We start from the raw sequence: 14,921 nt of genomic DNA on the forward strand, positions 1-14,921 counted from the left end.
TATGTACCTATGTTCTAAGTTGTATATATAGTTTCTATGCAAAATTTCCCAATGAAGCTTATTTTTGGATGGAGAGTAACCCTTTTGCCCAAGTCATGCAATTGCAAACATAATAATTTTAATTTAGATCTTTTAGTTACCAAGAGGGAAAGTAGAATGCAGAACAGAAAGGCCTGACCAAATCTGTTGATGAAAAAATAAATTTGCAAATTCATCAGCCTCTTTCCTAATCTTTCTGTGGGGCATGTGTACTTTGGGAGTTTCAGTTTCCAGAAAAGAAACATTGATAAAATGGATTTATGTCCCAGAGAGAAAGGAACTCATCAGTCCGAGGAGTCTCCCAACACATCTGTGTTTGAGCTGGGCTGTTTCTTGGGCCCGGAGCAGCAGCGGAACCCCGCTGACAGAACCTCCTGCAGTGTGGTCGGTTGTGCTCGTTGCCATTGCTCTGGAGTGACCTTATGCTCGGAGCACAGTAGTGCAATCTCCACTTTCCTAATGCCCCGCCATCCTCTCCATGCTGGCTGTACCTCTGGACGAGCAGGAACCAATCTGCAGCTTATCATGTTTCGGAACAGGTGCATGAACTCTGCTCGAGTGACTTAGCATGCTGGTTTTTCTCCCTTATTTTTTTTTCTCCAGTAAATCCTTCATCACATACCTATGTGAATCTCCTGAAAAACATTAGTAGTTTCCACGATTCCTTTGGGTCAGATTTGGTGACCATCCTTCTTTGAGTGGCATTCAGCTAAACCAGACAAATTTCTTAGCCCAACCAAAGGCTGGGTATAATGTCCAAGTTTCAGCTAGAAGTGGTACCTGAGGTTATAAGGCATGCTGTTCAGGTGCCCTTAAAAGTGAGCTAAACCGCAGAATTTAGCAAGGTCCTGTAAGACTGCACAGAGCAGGTCCCAGTTTATTTATTGTCAAAGTGGTGGTTTAGATGACTACTTGTAACAGTGAAGGGGCGAAAAGATTTTTTTTTGACAGATTTTTCTTTCTTTTGAGAGTTTTGAGGTTTCTTTTTTCCTTGTTTCCTTCTGAGAAACCCTTTAAGCTTCAATTAAGTTTCTTGGAAACGTCTTAGTCTCTGAGTAGATATAGATACTGTCAGGAAGGAATTCAGAGAGGTCTGAAATCTTCCTGCTGAAGGCAAAGTTTTAGTCTTTTGAGGGAGAGTAGGAGTTTCACTGCAGAAAGAGGAATTCTGCAAGGAGGGTGGACACTTCTGAGGTAGGTACTTCAATAGTGACCACTTTTCTTCTTAATAAAACCAAACTCCCAGGAGGCAGGTGCTTTTTGACCTTTCACAGATGGATCTTTTCAAAGCAGATTTGAAGAAGCACCTGCTCGTACCATTTACACTGAAAAAAAAAATTAAAAAAGGACAGTGCTGCTGCTGTTAAAATGCATTGATAATGTGTGTTGTCCAGTTACACGATAATAAATGCAGAGAGTTCTGTGTTGACATATGGGTAGCAAAAAATTGTGTTGATGTATGAATAGGAAAAAAAAAAAATTTTTTTTTTTTTTTTTAAAGTGGTACCTAATTAAGGTTTCAATCCTGCCTGCTTTGTGCCCTTAAAACTACCAAAGAGTTCCCTGGAATTTGTGCAAGCATGTAGTATGCACCAGAACATGCTGAGGGCTGCATGGATCTTGCACAAAGAAAGATATTGCAGTTGGAAAAAATGACTAAAAATTATTGAGGTTTTTCCCAACATTTATTGTATGCACCACTTTCTGTGGTATAAGATACCTTGAAACTACATTGTGTATTATCATAAAAACAACAGGCTGACTAGAAATGTTTTCAAACTTTCACTCCCTTTTGATATCAGGCATTGCTTTCCACGGAGTCCTTTGTGTATTCTGAATGTCTGGAAGCCAAAATATTTTGTTTTAACTCCCACTCTATAGTATTTCCCAGCTGTGTACTTATATGGTGTAATAAAAGGATTTAACAAATGGGAAATAGCAGCTGCATTTGGAAATTCCCTTTGTGCTCCCTTTTCATTTGACAGATTCAGCAATGTGTAACAACTGTAACGTCAGACCTGTAATGACTTACACTGCGAGTATCGTATCACCAGCCAATTTGATGTTACAGCGGGGAAAAAAATAAAGCAACAGAAGGATTTGGAACTTTAATTTCATATTGCTGAGCTGGAAAGATTATCAGTATACTTCTAGCTGTAACATAAAAATACCTGGATCTTTGGTTATCTACTGCTGCTTGTGATTCTGCTAGAAAATAAATACTATTTTATACCAAGGAATTAAGTTTTCACTGCAGTAAACTTTGGTAAGAGGAGAAAACGGTACTAAGATAAGAGTGAGGAAGCTATCCTGCCGTCTCTCATGTGCAATGATTAGCAGGAAGGAAATACCATCAAGTTTTATAAATTACATCCCAAACCTGACTCTCGTGGGGCACTAGGCTCAGAGAAGGTGAGGAGAGATGAGGAAAAACCAACAGCATTTATTTTTGCTAAATTTAAAAGCAGCATCATTTTTTTTTCCCTCCAATGATTTTACTGGTAACTATGTAAAGTAAAGGAGACACTTGATTTCTGCTTCAGTCCCTGGGTGCCAGGAAGCGACCACCACTCACCTCATTTTCAGCACTAGCCCTGCACAATTTGTGAGGTAAATTATAAAGGTTTCCTCTTTTTGCTGTGAAGTGTTGGGGGAAAGCTGTGCCAAGAGCCAACTCCACAAAGCACGGGGACGAGCACCCTGCTCCGCTGTGGTGAGGTGGCTGGCGCCTGCCCGTGGCCTAACAGCCAGGCACGGGCCTTTGCTGGAGCAGTGCACCTCAGCAGCTTTAACCCAGCGACAGCTGGAATCTTGCTCCATGTGGCAGATTTTTTTTTTCTTTTTCTTTTCTTTTCTTTTTTTCCTGAAATGACTGGAGAGGGATAAAAAAGAGAGGCAGCAGCAAGTCAGGTCTAAGAGATGGGTGTTATTTCCCTGTGAGCGAGGAAAGACCATCACTCTGTGAGTATACAGCCTTCAAATGTATGTCCTATTTCCCCTTGTGATTTGTGACATCTTTCCAAGACCCTCAGAGTTTAGAAACAAAATTTATCTCCCTGGAATTTATGTCACATGGGAACAATGACGTATGCTTCATAATTATGTCACGTCTCTTGTCTGTTGTTGACCCCTTGCCGAACGAGCAAGAGGCTGACTACCTTTCCTCGGGCCTACACATGCCTCTCAGCAGTACAGTCTCATATTCCACAGGGAAAGACAAGATCTCTAATGACTCTTGTATTTGCTTTCTTTTAAATAATTTTAAATCATCAAGTTCCCAGTTTAACTCTATATAGCTTTTTTAGCAAAACTATTAACACCAGAAAGACAAATCAGCTGGTATTCTCAAGCTCTTGATGTTTCGGATGTTTTCTTTCTCTAGAAAATAAACAGATACAATCTAACCTGCCAGCCCTGATCCTTGCAGTAGACCTCATGTCAGAAGTTCTTCCCTTTAAGGAAAATAAACTCACTTTTTTTTCAGGAAAGATCTTTGAAAAATATGAGCAGATACTGCACCTTCCAAATTTGTTGTTATAAAGAATTCATGACTTCAAAGTCTTGAAGTTATGGACACAATTACAGATTCTGAAATTTTACCTTTAGTTGATCTAGTGTCTGGATATGAACATATAAAATGCATCAAAAATAAATGCCCTAACTCTAGCAATTTTGTATCTGTTAAATTGCTCATGCAGCTGTTACTTACCTGTTCAAATCTGCATTTTGTCATGATCTATTGCAATTTTACTGTGGTAGTAGTATTATTTCTGGATGCTAGGTAATGCATCAGAAGTTATACCATTAGTTTTGCCATTTACCGAAGAGAGAAATGCTTTCATATGTGACTTCATGGCTGCAAGGTTTAGGCTGAAACAAAGGGGTGCAAAAAAGCAGATGATATGAGGTATATAAAGTACACCCTGTGAGAAATATATTGCAGAAAAGGTAGATTTTTTTTCTCATGCAACAGGCATTCAGATATGGGCTTAACTTGACTGTATTAGGACTAGCAAAGACTGTAATGTTAAGCACACGAGCCTAAAAAGATGTCTGCCTTTTGCATGAAAAATAAACAAACAATTCCCTAAAAGTGTACAGGATAGTGTACTGGTATAGAGCTGGGAAAATACAAATTACCTTTGTTTAAGGAAGAATCAAATGTTCTTTTTGACACCCTCATTCCATTTGTTTTCGTTTTCACACCGTATACTTTTTCCAAATGTAAGGTCCATATTAAATATTTCTCTGTATTGTAGAGAAGTAGTGTTTAAGTAGAATTAATCTTCCCCTGCATATTTCACAAAAGGCTCCTAGTTTATGTTCTTCTAAATCTGCAGACATTTTATTTCTTTTTTTCCATTTTCTTATAAAGAATTTCTGAAAAGTTTTCAATCCAATTCTGTATATTGAATTTTTTCAGAAGTAGGAGCATTAACATGCTCTAAATTGTTGATTTTTTTTTTGCCTTGGGCAAGAAGGAATCAGGTATGCATGCTGATTAACACACTCCAGTCATTAACATGTGATTATGTGGGCTGCATATTGAGCACCTGCCAAAAGATAAAATCCAGCACTTTACTACATCTGTGCAAGGACTTTTTGCATTTCTTTTGTACTTTGACAGCTCAAGGAAAAACAGACTTTGGTATCTTTGTTCAGCATAATAAAACTGTGTACATAAAATGTCTTCATGAAGGAAGGGAAGATATTACATATATTTATTTTAATTTTTGAGACCATGAAAAATCCAGTGAGTGAGCCTTACATAGCACCAAGTGTAATATGAATCTCCTAATGTACTGTATCACTGACATTCATATACAGTTTACAACATTCCTGCATGTTTATAAGGATTATCTGTTCTGGGATTCAGCCAATGTTATTCTAGTTCACTACAGTTTTATGTGATACCTTTATGTCTCATAAATGTCTTGTTTTTATTTCAATCTTCCAAATGTTTCATCAGTGTTTACCTTAAAGAAATACAAGCTCTCTGTGCAGCAGGCTGGTTTCCTGCGTGCATTCCTCTGCAAATGCTGAAATGTGCACATAAAGCATCTAATTCATGTCATGTAACTGTATACAGAGAAGGGTTTGCATGTGCACTTCGTATTGCTAAAAACATAAATACAAATTTTATTCTGATATTTAGAATAGAACTAGTTATAAGTTGGGCAACTAGGACGATCTAATGGGAGGAAGTTGGATATATACAAAGTGGTCCGGAATATCCAGGCTCCACAATCCCTGTTTTATTTGGCAGCTTTTGACAGCATACATCACAAATATGTATCTTTATTTACCCAAAAGGCAAACAGTGTTAATCAGCCGGGACTAATCACAAGGCATCTGCTGTTTCAGTGTATGAAAATGTAAATCTCAATTCTCATTCTATTAATGATTACTGCATTATTTTTTCCTTAACAAGACCAGTTAACCAAAGTCTTAAGGTCCAGGACATAGACTGTCAATGTTGTTGGGTTTTACTGCCAAGCCTAAACACAGAGAGCTAGTATATTTAGTATTTGCATAATTAAGGAAATCCTTACCATCTACCCCTTACAAAGGCATGAGTTTAAGAATGAGTTGATTGCCATATACAGATGACTGGCCATCTTATTTAACTGTATTGAGGTGACTTGCTATTCTGGCATGGGAAGAAAATGCCTGTTAACTTCTTTGAGAGTTGCTCATTTCTAAAGAGAAGGCTTTTTAGCATACGGTTGAAAACTGTAGCCTTTTTTACTCAAATACTCTCTACCTGACTGTTGGTGTATGTGGATTAATCCAACACTTGATTTGGAAGAGGTTGCTGTGATTACATGGTCATATTTTACATGAAGCAGAAAGTTCCTGGCCTGTTCCTTCCATACAGCCATCTAGTTCTGCAGAGGGCTATTCATAAGGCCATATTCATCTATATGCTTGGTTACCATGTCAGTCCATTTTTAAATCTTTCATCTGAACTACAATTATTTTCCCTATTTTTTCTTATGTTAGGTAATTATTCCTTGACTTAGAGCTACTGCTAACTGTTGTATCATATAGTCTTCAGGTTTTATATATGTATAAAAGGCCAAATGTAAACCTTTTGTCATACTGTATTTGGCCTGTGCTCTGGGAGCAGAAATCAGTGTAAGTTGTATCCGAGTAAACACTGAGCTAAAGACTGGAGGTTTTATTCCATTAGTTGCCATTTGCCCTCCCACTAGCATAATTTGCTGAGACTTTACAAATGATGTTCCCTCAATAGCTCATAGCAGTCATTCTCAAGCCTTGGATTTAAATAAATCTTTCTTAATAAAACTTTTGTTTTTTTTTTTTTTTAATCAGATGAGAATTGGAAATGATCACTTAGATTTTTAATTTCTCTTAATTCTATTTAATTAAGTTCCTCAAAATGGGAAACCTTATTTAATGTAGTGATTGGAAATGATTCTGTAAACATTTGCTTTCATTATATGTTAACTCCAGTCTAGTTCCAAGTGCCAGCATGCCTCTAGTACTTGGAATAAAAACCACTCTGGATATCCAACTTTCCTGGGGTGTTTACATGTGTCCCATTCAACACAGAGACAGATAAATATCCCTTTATAACAGAAAAGCCTCATCCACATGGAAATAAGCAATTTAGCTAACACATTTTATGTTAGTAATATTTGCTTTTTACTTCTTCTTGGCCATTCATCCTGAGGTTTCAGTCAATCTCTTACAGAAACCGCTTTCCGCGGCTGTTGAGGAGGATTGCAGGCATCTGCCCTCAGTGCAAGTGTGACGGCAAGTTACGCTGCTGCCCAGTGCCGTGCCCCTCGCTTTGTACAGCCTATGGTTGCAGTTCCCAATTTTGTCTCTCTTCTCACCCTCAGGGAGCACCTGTCTTTGAGGCAGAATCCGTGCTCCCTGCACAACACGCAGATGCCACCGTGAGCACCGGTGCTGTCCCCTTGCGAAAGCCCCGGGCGCTCCTGCCTTGGGAGGCTGCGTTCCCTGGGCACAGCCATCCCGGGCTGCTGCTCCGTGCTGAGCCCGGAGAGGCCCTGGGCTGAGAGTTCTGCTCTCCAGCCCCCAGCCACGGCATTCGCTTGTGTTTCGACCTTTCAGGGGAGGACAGAAGAACATTTAATCTTACCTTTCTGAATCCGTGATGCCGTAGGCGTTCTCTTTTGCTACTCTAGCCTACAGTCTCTTACCTATGCAGTGTTCTTGCTGTGTGTGTTCTGCTTGTTTTATTTTAGAAATGAAGAGGTTTAATAAGGGTGTCCTGAATTGGTTCATGATTCAGGTTGCAGATATTGATATAAATTTTAATTTCTTATATCTAAAATACAAGGTCTACTTTAATACCCTTATTTATGTACTAAATAATTTTATTATGTTTACTTGTTTTTATTATGTATTAAAAATATTTTCTTAGTGTATGCCAAAATGTTTACAGATGTTATTTTAAGGTACATTTTTAAAGGAACCATTATGGAGTGGGAAGAAAATATCATGTGTTTTGCCACAAAGGGTCCCCATCTTATTTAGGCCATTGTTTGTACTTCTTCGGAATTGTTTGTCGTTAACAAAACTCTGCTTGAGCCATTCACAGGAGCAGTCAGAGGAGCAGCCAACCGGCCAACCACTGTTTCCGCTACATTGCAGGGAAAGCTGCCAAGTGTGAGGCCACTGCTGTCGGTCATATATATTCCAAATAAAGTTGTGACTGGTTAGTGAAGATGCTGCCCCATCAATACAACAAAGGCCAGGGACAGGCATATGAAAACTTTTAGGAACTTGCCTCAGAAATCCTAATGCTGTTTTCTCATTGACATACCTGTGTTTCGGGGTACATAAAAGTATGATTTCACATACATTTTAATGGCTATGAAGAAGGTGGTGGTGGTGTTGTTAGAATGCCATTTTATCAATAGCATTAAGTGCAATGAGTTGCATGATCTGTAATAAAACTATGTCTATGCTATTGGCCTGTCAAAGAAACGTGTACAGGAAGAGTGTCCTTGATCTACCTTGAGATTAAAACCCCACGTTTCAAAACTAGACTCAACTGATTCCTAAGCAGCTGGAATAGCGGTCCAGAATAGATTTGTCTTGAGCTGTTGGACAGTAAGATTTTCTGTTTTAGCTGTCTCTGCAAATAAATACCATTTTGGCTTAAAAAACTTATGACACAAGACAAAAAAAGGAAGTTTAAGATATACAAGCACAAGCATTTTTTTCTTAAGCAGTTAAATTTATGCCTTCTTTTGTGTCATATGCTGTCTTTTTTTTTTTTTCCTTTGACTCTTTTTAAGGGCTCTTTAAATGTCACCAGTGTAGTGGGTAATTTGTAGATAATGAACATGATGGAGGATCAAACCCCCTTTGTCATACTTCTGTATTCTGGTATGAGCATGTGCAGATCTGTGATTATCCAGCCATAAGGTAGGAGTGGGCGGATAGTTTAATAGCCCAGGTATGAGAGATGAGCGCTTTGCATCACCTGTCCATTTGGATTAAACTCAAAAGAAAGACCTGACTTTGCTATGTTATCTGCACTAAGCATTACTTTTACTAAGGCTAAAATACTTTGTTAGGACCGAGCTCAAAGTTTTGCAAATGTGGCTTTAACTTAAATTTCTTATTTCCTCATTGGAAATAATATATGCTTCCAGCTCTGGGAGGAAATAATATTTTAATACTACATCTTTATTAATATTTCAGTATCGTTCTATTTTTTTATTTAGAAATTGAATTAAGTTCAACGTAGTCAAGACTGAAAATGTGTAGGTTTATCGTGACTGAATTTCATCCATTTTGGATGACAATCCTGCTCTCACTTTTTTTTTTTTTTGTCCATAGACTGTATATTTGCCACTTTATGCTAATATATTTTTCTTTTTTTCCTTTTCAGTGGTAATCACTGAAGTCAGTAACAGTTGTGTGCCTTGGAAAATATAGCTTTCAAAGGGGGTATCATGAGTTGAAGATGATCATTTCAAATTTAGACTTAAAAAGTCATTTTTTAAGAATACATGAATTTTAAATTTAAGGATTTAGGGATGTGTCAGTTTTCTGGTGTATTATATAGCAATTGGATAAATTTGGCTAACAGATTGTATCCAAATGCATTAAACAGATATTCATACTAGCCAGCTATTTTATTAACTAATTCCCTTTTTAATATTGTCTGCTATGCAGAGAAAAGTTGACTTGTACTGAGAATTTTTATCAGTGCTGATAGATTCTCAGCTGGGTTTTACAAAATGAAAACATCGTGATCTTGCCTGGGCAGTTTATGTATCGGTGTATCCCCTTCTATGCTCTCGGAAAACGAATGAAAAATACCTTTTCTTCCCCGTCTCTTCTCTAAGTCAAATGAACTGAAATGGAGCTTCCTTATTCAATAAAAGGTGGTTTCATAAAGCTTCTCAGGAATAGGACCTCTTTCATTATTGAATCCTTCTATGCTGGAAAGAACCAGTCTCTCCTTGCCTACCCAGAAGTTTATTTTCAAGTTGTATGGTGAGAAGCACAGCTGACCTTTGCTCTGCTGGGCTCCAGATTTCCTAGTGAGAGTAGCTTGTGCATTGGAGCAAGAGAACCTGCCAACAGTTAGTGGAGGAGAGAGGACTTCTTCTACCAAACATCTTCTCCCTGTGATCTGCCAGTCTCTTTTTTGAGGGTATCTGTGCATGAAGATTCATTTCCAGGTGCGTGCTGCATGGGAATGTGCAGATAGGAACATTTTAGGCCTGCATTTTGCATGTGTTAGGAGCACTTCTAGTTGAGCAGTGGGTGTGGAGCTGGGGCACACATGTGACATAAAGTGTTCCATGAAAGATGAGATGTGGCTCATCAGGCTCATCAAAATCCTCTCTGAATTTGCTGTAACCTTTACTTGATTTTGAAGAAGCAGATCACTGCAAGTAGCAATTCCCTCTCAAATACAGCTTAGTTGCCTTTCTGGAGGAGATAGAATGGGAGGGCTTCCTTGCCCCATGTTTTTTTTTTTATCTGGTTAGCATTCCATGAATGTGAGGTCAATGTAAGCTATTCATATGACTGGAATAAAAGAGAAAGCTGCCAACTACAGACATATAGGAATAAACATACCTATCTGAAATCTTCATAATGTTTCGGTCCACTTAGCAAAACTTAGCAGTTTTGTTCTTTTCTTACAAGTTTATCTAGAATCAGAGAGTGCATGGGAATTGGTCTTGTTTCTTGTAGATAATTGTAGATGCAGCTGATTTAGATTTTTCTGAGTTCTGCTATTATTAGTTATGTATTTACACTGGACTGCCCTACAATTTTTCCATTTGCCCATTTAATCCCTTGAATGCCTTGAGTTTGTGCAGTTCTTTTGCTGGCTCCTCAGCCAGCCTTTTTACTACTGCTGATTTCAGAGAAAACCAGAATTGAAAAAGCCTCATAGCTGGCTTTCCTGAAGTGCCAGTTCAGATAACACACTGCAAATGTGTTAGCCGTTTAGCGATCCTAGTACTGCACCAGCAGAGCCAAACAGAACCAAACAGGAAAAGGAACCTTGTGGGGATTCCTTTTGTTCTTCTCCTCTCTTTATTCTGCATTTTAATTATCCACAAAATTGATTTATAAGGTACTCTGTTAGCTGAACAGATCTTTGTTCTGGGGATTCACTCTGCCTCTACTGCAAAAAACATCTCGTTTTCACAGAGGCAAAACTTGTTGCTTCTCCCTTACAGCTCTTTCGGGCCTTGGGGTGAAGTAGCGTGGACGTGGTGCCGATGGCGGGCAGCATTTGGGGAGCCTGGCCCGAGCATTGAAGGAGGCCTGCTTGGCACTCCGGTGCTCCAGACAAGGGCGGGTTGTTGGAGGAAGAGCTCGATCCTTCCTGCTTACCCGTGGATTCCCTTATCTGCTCCCCTCGGGGAGCCTAAACAATAGGCTGAGTGTTCTTGGCTGCGAGTGGGATAAGAGCCCCATTGAGCTTGAGGGATGTTCCTGTAGACTATGAGAGGACTCTTATAGTGTAAGCCTTAAAGGTGTAAATGCCATATTATGTGGTACTAATTCTTCATTAAGGAACTGTATTACAGAAACTCCATAATAATGCCGTGCTGATCACATACCGTGGTGCTGCATGGTGATTTGTAACCACCACCTGCTATGTGGTCCGCAGCCCTGGTTGCCATGCTTGCTCATTGCTCATGTTGTTCCTTCTGCTATTTTGCACTGCCATTGCTTAATCCCTAAAAGCTGAAGCAAAGATTTATGTCTGAAATCGTTGCCAATGGTTCATGTTTTCTAGTCCCTCTTTCTTCAAACTGTTTCATGTGGGATATTGCACAACACAGGTTGCCTCAGTACTCTGCAGATGGGTGTTTTTAGCTCACAGAGCAGTAGGAATATTACTGTTTGTTGTGCATAGACACATTTACCGTGGCCTTGGGGAATGATTTTAGATAGAACTATTAATTCCTGTGTTAATTCTTAAGTATATTGTGACTGTTTTCATTACTCTTTAATTTTAATAAAAAACTGTTTTATGGCATTGAATATATTCACCAATATCTCTAGTCAATAATAAGCACAAAGCCTTGATATTTTTATATTGTTTTGTCCAAATTTTTAATATCCCAGGTGATATCCTAAAAATTAATCCAGATTAATAATTTTGGAAAGAAAATTGCACAAGAAATCTTTGTGGTTGAGGCTGTAAGGACAAATTCAAGAGTTTGTACTCTTAGCAGAGAGAGTAAGAACAGAGACACTCTGCTTTTATATATGGAAAAAAATCTATAATCCTTATTGTTTAAGAAATGGATGTAATCTAAAGAGCAGTAGATGAGTGTGAATGGATGCACGCTCTATGCCCTGTGTCACTGTGATGTGTATTCCTTTGGTTATCCTTGCTTCTGAGTTGGTATCGGCCTAACTCCTTCTGAAGTTTTAAACCTCTGCTGATTTCTGTTAGCTGAAGATCTGTCTAGGAATTACTTGACCTCATCTTTATTTTCTTTCATGGTGCTACATGTGATGTAATTGCTGAAGAAACAAAAACTAAGGAAAACTTCCATAGCTGAAAAAGTTAATCCAAAAAAGGGTTGAAATGGTTTGTTTCTGACATTCTTGATGAGGAGTGTCCGAGGCATGAAACATGGCAGTAAAGATCATGGAGTGGACTGGCCTTAAAAAAAAGAGGTTCCTGCCAAGCAGTGAAGCTAAGGCACTTAAACCCATTTTAGAAGCTGCAGTTTACATAGAGACTCCTTAGTATGACATGCTAACAAGTAATGCTTTCAGTTGCTACCTGTTTGAGATCCTCCTGATATAAGGGATTAGCCTGTGTTCTCAAATTGTGTTGTTTCTTTGCAGGAGTCAGAGAGTAATAAGTTATGTTCCCTATATTCCTTCCGAAATACCTCTACCTCACCACACAAGCCCGACGAAGGAGGTCGTGAGCGCAGTGAGCTAATGACCAGTGTTAATTTTGGAACGCCAGAACGCCGCAAAGGAAGCCTTGCTGATGTGGTGGACACATTGAAGCAGAAGAAACTAGAAGAAATGACGAGGACTGAGCAAGAAGGTATGTGTCAGATAAGACTAAAACATTTCCCCCATGTACCCCCAAAATTTTGAATTCATAACTGGTCATGGAATAGTGAGTAATATTCTTCTGTGATATTTGTTTTTTTTCTTCTTCTAAAAGATAAATGCATATTCTAAACAATAGGAATGAATAAAACAAGAGTTGTTTTATTTTGCCTCTGAAATTCTCATCTTTCATCACCTTAATGACCCAGCATCTGTGGCTAGGAGAATGGGAAACAATTTTGAATTTTAAGTGGATCTATTTCTGACCTTCATAACTAGATTTGTAGCTGAAAAATCATTTTTTTACGGTCTGCGTAGGTATTGTTACATGTGTTAAAAGGTAGACATAAGAATGAGGACAAAACTTGGAGCTGAAAGGAATTTTATGTTTAGTCTTTTTTTCAGATAATTTTTTTCTTGGCTTAGCTAAGATTTTTGCTTTGATAGGGACTAAACAATTGCAGAATTAATTTATCAATGTATGCACAGTGGACAGGGTCCACTAGGACAGTCTTTCCCAATTTCAGGTAGGTAGCTTCTGTAACAATATCTTCTTGTCTCTGAACTCATTTCCAGAAGACCTCCTAAAATACACAGATTGTGTTAGTTATGTTGCCAGTGTTTGCAAGCATTGAAAATAACCAAGGAATAATATTTGTAATGTAGTTGAACCACTAGGCATTAGAACGTTGTGATCCTCTTCGCCTTTAAATATGAATGAATTCAGATTGATGTTAACCTCTTCTCCTCCATGTTATGGCCACAGCCTTCGATGTACTTTAGGGTCCCTTGGTTTTGTGTAGTAAGGTAGATTTCACTAAAAATTAATACTGATACAATAACATATTTAAATAAGGAATTAAATCGTGTGGGAATGGAAAATAGGCCTTCCAATTTCTTGGCACAATTGTTAAATGCCAGCACATAGTTAAATGTGTTCTCTAGGTGTCCTTTCGAAGCTGGTGAAACATCTCTAAAGAGAGAATGTCCCAGATTCTTTACTACCATCTGTCTGTTTTCAGCTGTAAAGATCACTCTGTTAAGAATTTCTTTCTTAGATTTGGTGGTTAGACTAGGAAAACTATTTTAAATGTTACTTTGGCAAAGTTGTTTTTTTACAGTCAGTTAACAGTCGTTCGACACTCCATGCTAATCGAAGGTCTTGGCTCATGCTTTGCTGCAGGAGCCTCCAAGCTGCTGTTGATTACAGTGACACCACAGCTAAGACTTTTTCAGAAGTATGTAGAACGGTGTGCTAATAAAATTGTGCTTCAAAAACTTTTAGGATAATATCTTAGAGTAAGATTTCAAGTGTGTTGTAGCTACTTTTAGTGTGAATTCACAAGAATTTGATGCGCTTTCTCTTTATTAGTTTGTTCCAGTTGATTTGATTTGAGAAGGGTGTGTAGACAGCAAAGGTATCTCTCTCTCTGAGTCTGAGACCTCTATGCAGCATATTTCCAGCTGTGGAATAAAGATGATTCCTGATCTATAAAACCATTTATGGACCACACTATGCTGGGAAACCGTTTTCAAGCTTGTAAGTTCAAAGGTAACTGACATTTTTTGGCAAAAGGCAAAGGGCATTTTCTATAGAAGAGATTCACTTCCATTTTTTAAAAATAATTATTGGGCATCTAATTGGCAGTGTGTAAACAAAGACGGAAGAATTTTGAGAAATTTAGTGGCTTTAAAGTCTTCTGTAGACTAGGAATAAAAAAGTTATAATTACAAATTTGAATACCTACTTCAGTATTCACAAGTTTTTCTGAGTTGCAAGCAAGTAACCTCTTCGTACTTAATAGAATCATAGAATGCTTAAGGTTGGAAGGGACCTCTAGAGATCATCTAGTCCAACCCTCCTGCTCCAGCAGGGACACCTAGAGCATGTGGCGCAGGACTGCATCCAAGTTGTTTGATTTTAATAAAAATAATTAAGATTCTGATTTTTGTTGTGACTACAGGGGACTGAGTTGCAGAAAAGAGAAATGCAGAAAATGTTTTGCCATCTTAACAATGTCTTTTAAGCTGTCAATTAATAGCCTAATCACACAGATGCCATAGATGATGCTCTTTAACTTGTATGTTTTAGAACAGGTTTGTATGGAGTTCACAGCACTCCTCCTAAAATGGCTTGCAGCTGGGGCTCTTGAGGAGTCCATTGCCTAGTGAGTCTTCATCTGCCCCAAAGTGCTTGCCCAAATGGAAACATGCCTGCTGGTTTTGGGGGCAAGAACATACTGTGGTATAATCACCTTAATGAATGCAGTAGTGAACAAACATCTTTTCCTACTGAATTCTGGTGGGACTTTCTCATCTTT

At 38.4% G+C, this 14,921-nt stretch overlaps 1 protein-coding gene across 10 annotated transcripts in view; it reads left to right on the forward strand.

The window, feature by feature from the left end:
* SOX6 (SRY-box transcription factor 6) overlaps window positions 1-14,921 on the forward strand; it is a 340,141-nt gene that overhangs the window by 128,092 nt on the left and 197,128 nt on the right. For all 10 annotated transcript variants that reach the window (XM_088533833.1, XM_088533831.1, XM_088533832.1 and 7 more), the window contains one exon: window positions 12,382-12,592. In XM_088533833.1, the coding sequence (XP_088389959.1) occupies window positions 12,382-12,592 (211 nt within the window). The remainder of the gene's footprint in view (window positions 1-12,381; window positions 12,593-14,921) is intronic.

This window comes from Tinamus guttatus, unplaced genomic scaffold (genome assembly GCF_059628265.1).
Source record: "Tinamus guttatus ecotype Peru unplaced genomic scaffold, ASM5962826v1 Tinamus_guttatus_pri_ptg000524l, whole genome shotgun sequence".
Taxonomy (NCBI): domain Eukaryota; kingdom Metazoa; phylum Chordata; class Aves; order Tinamiformes; family Tinamidae; genus Tinamus; species Tinamus guttatus.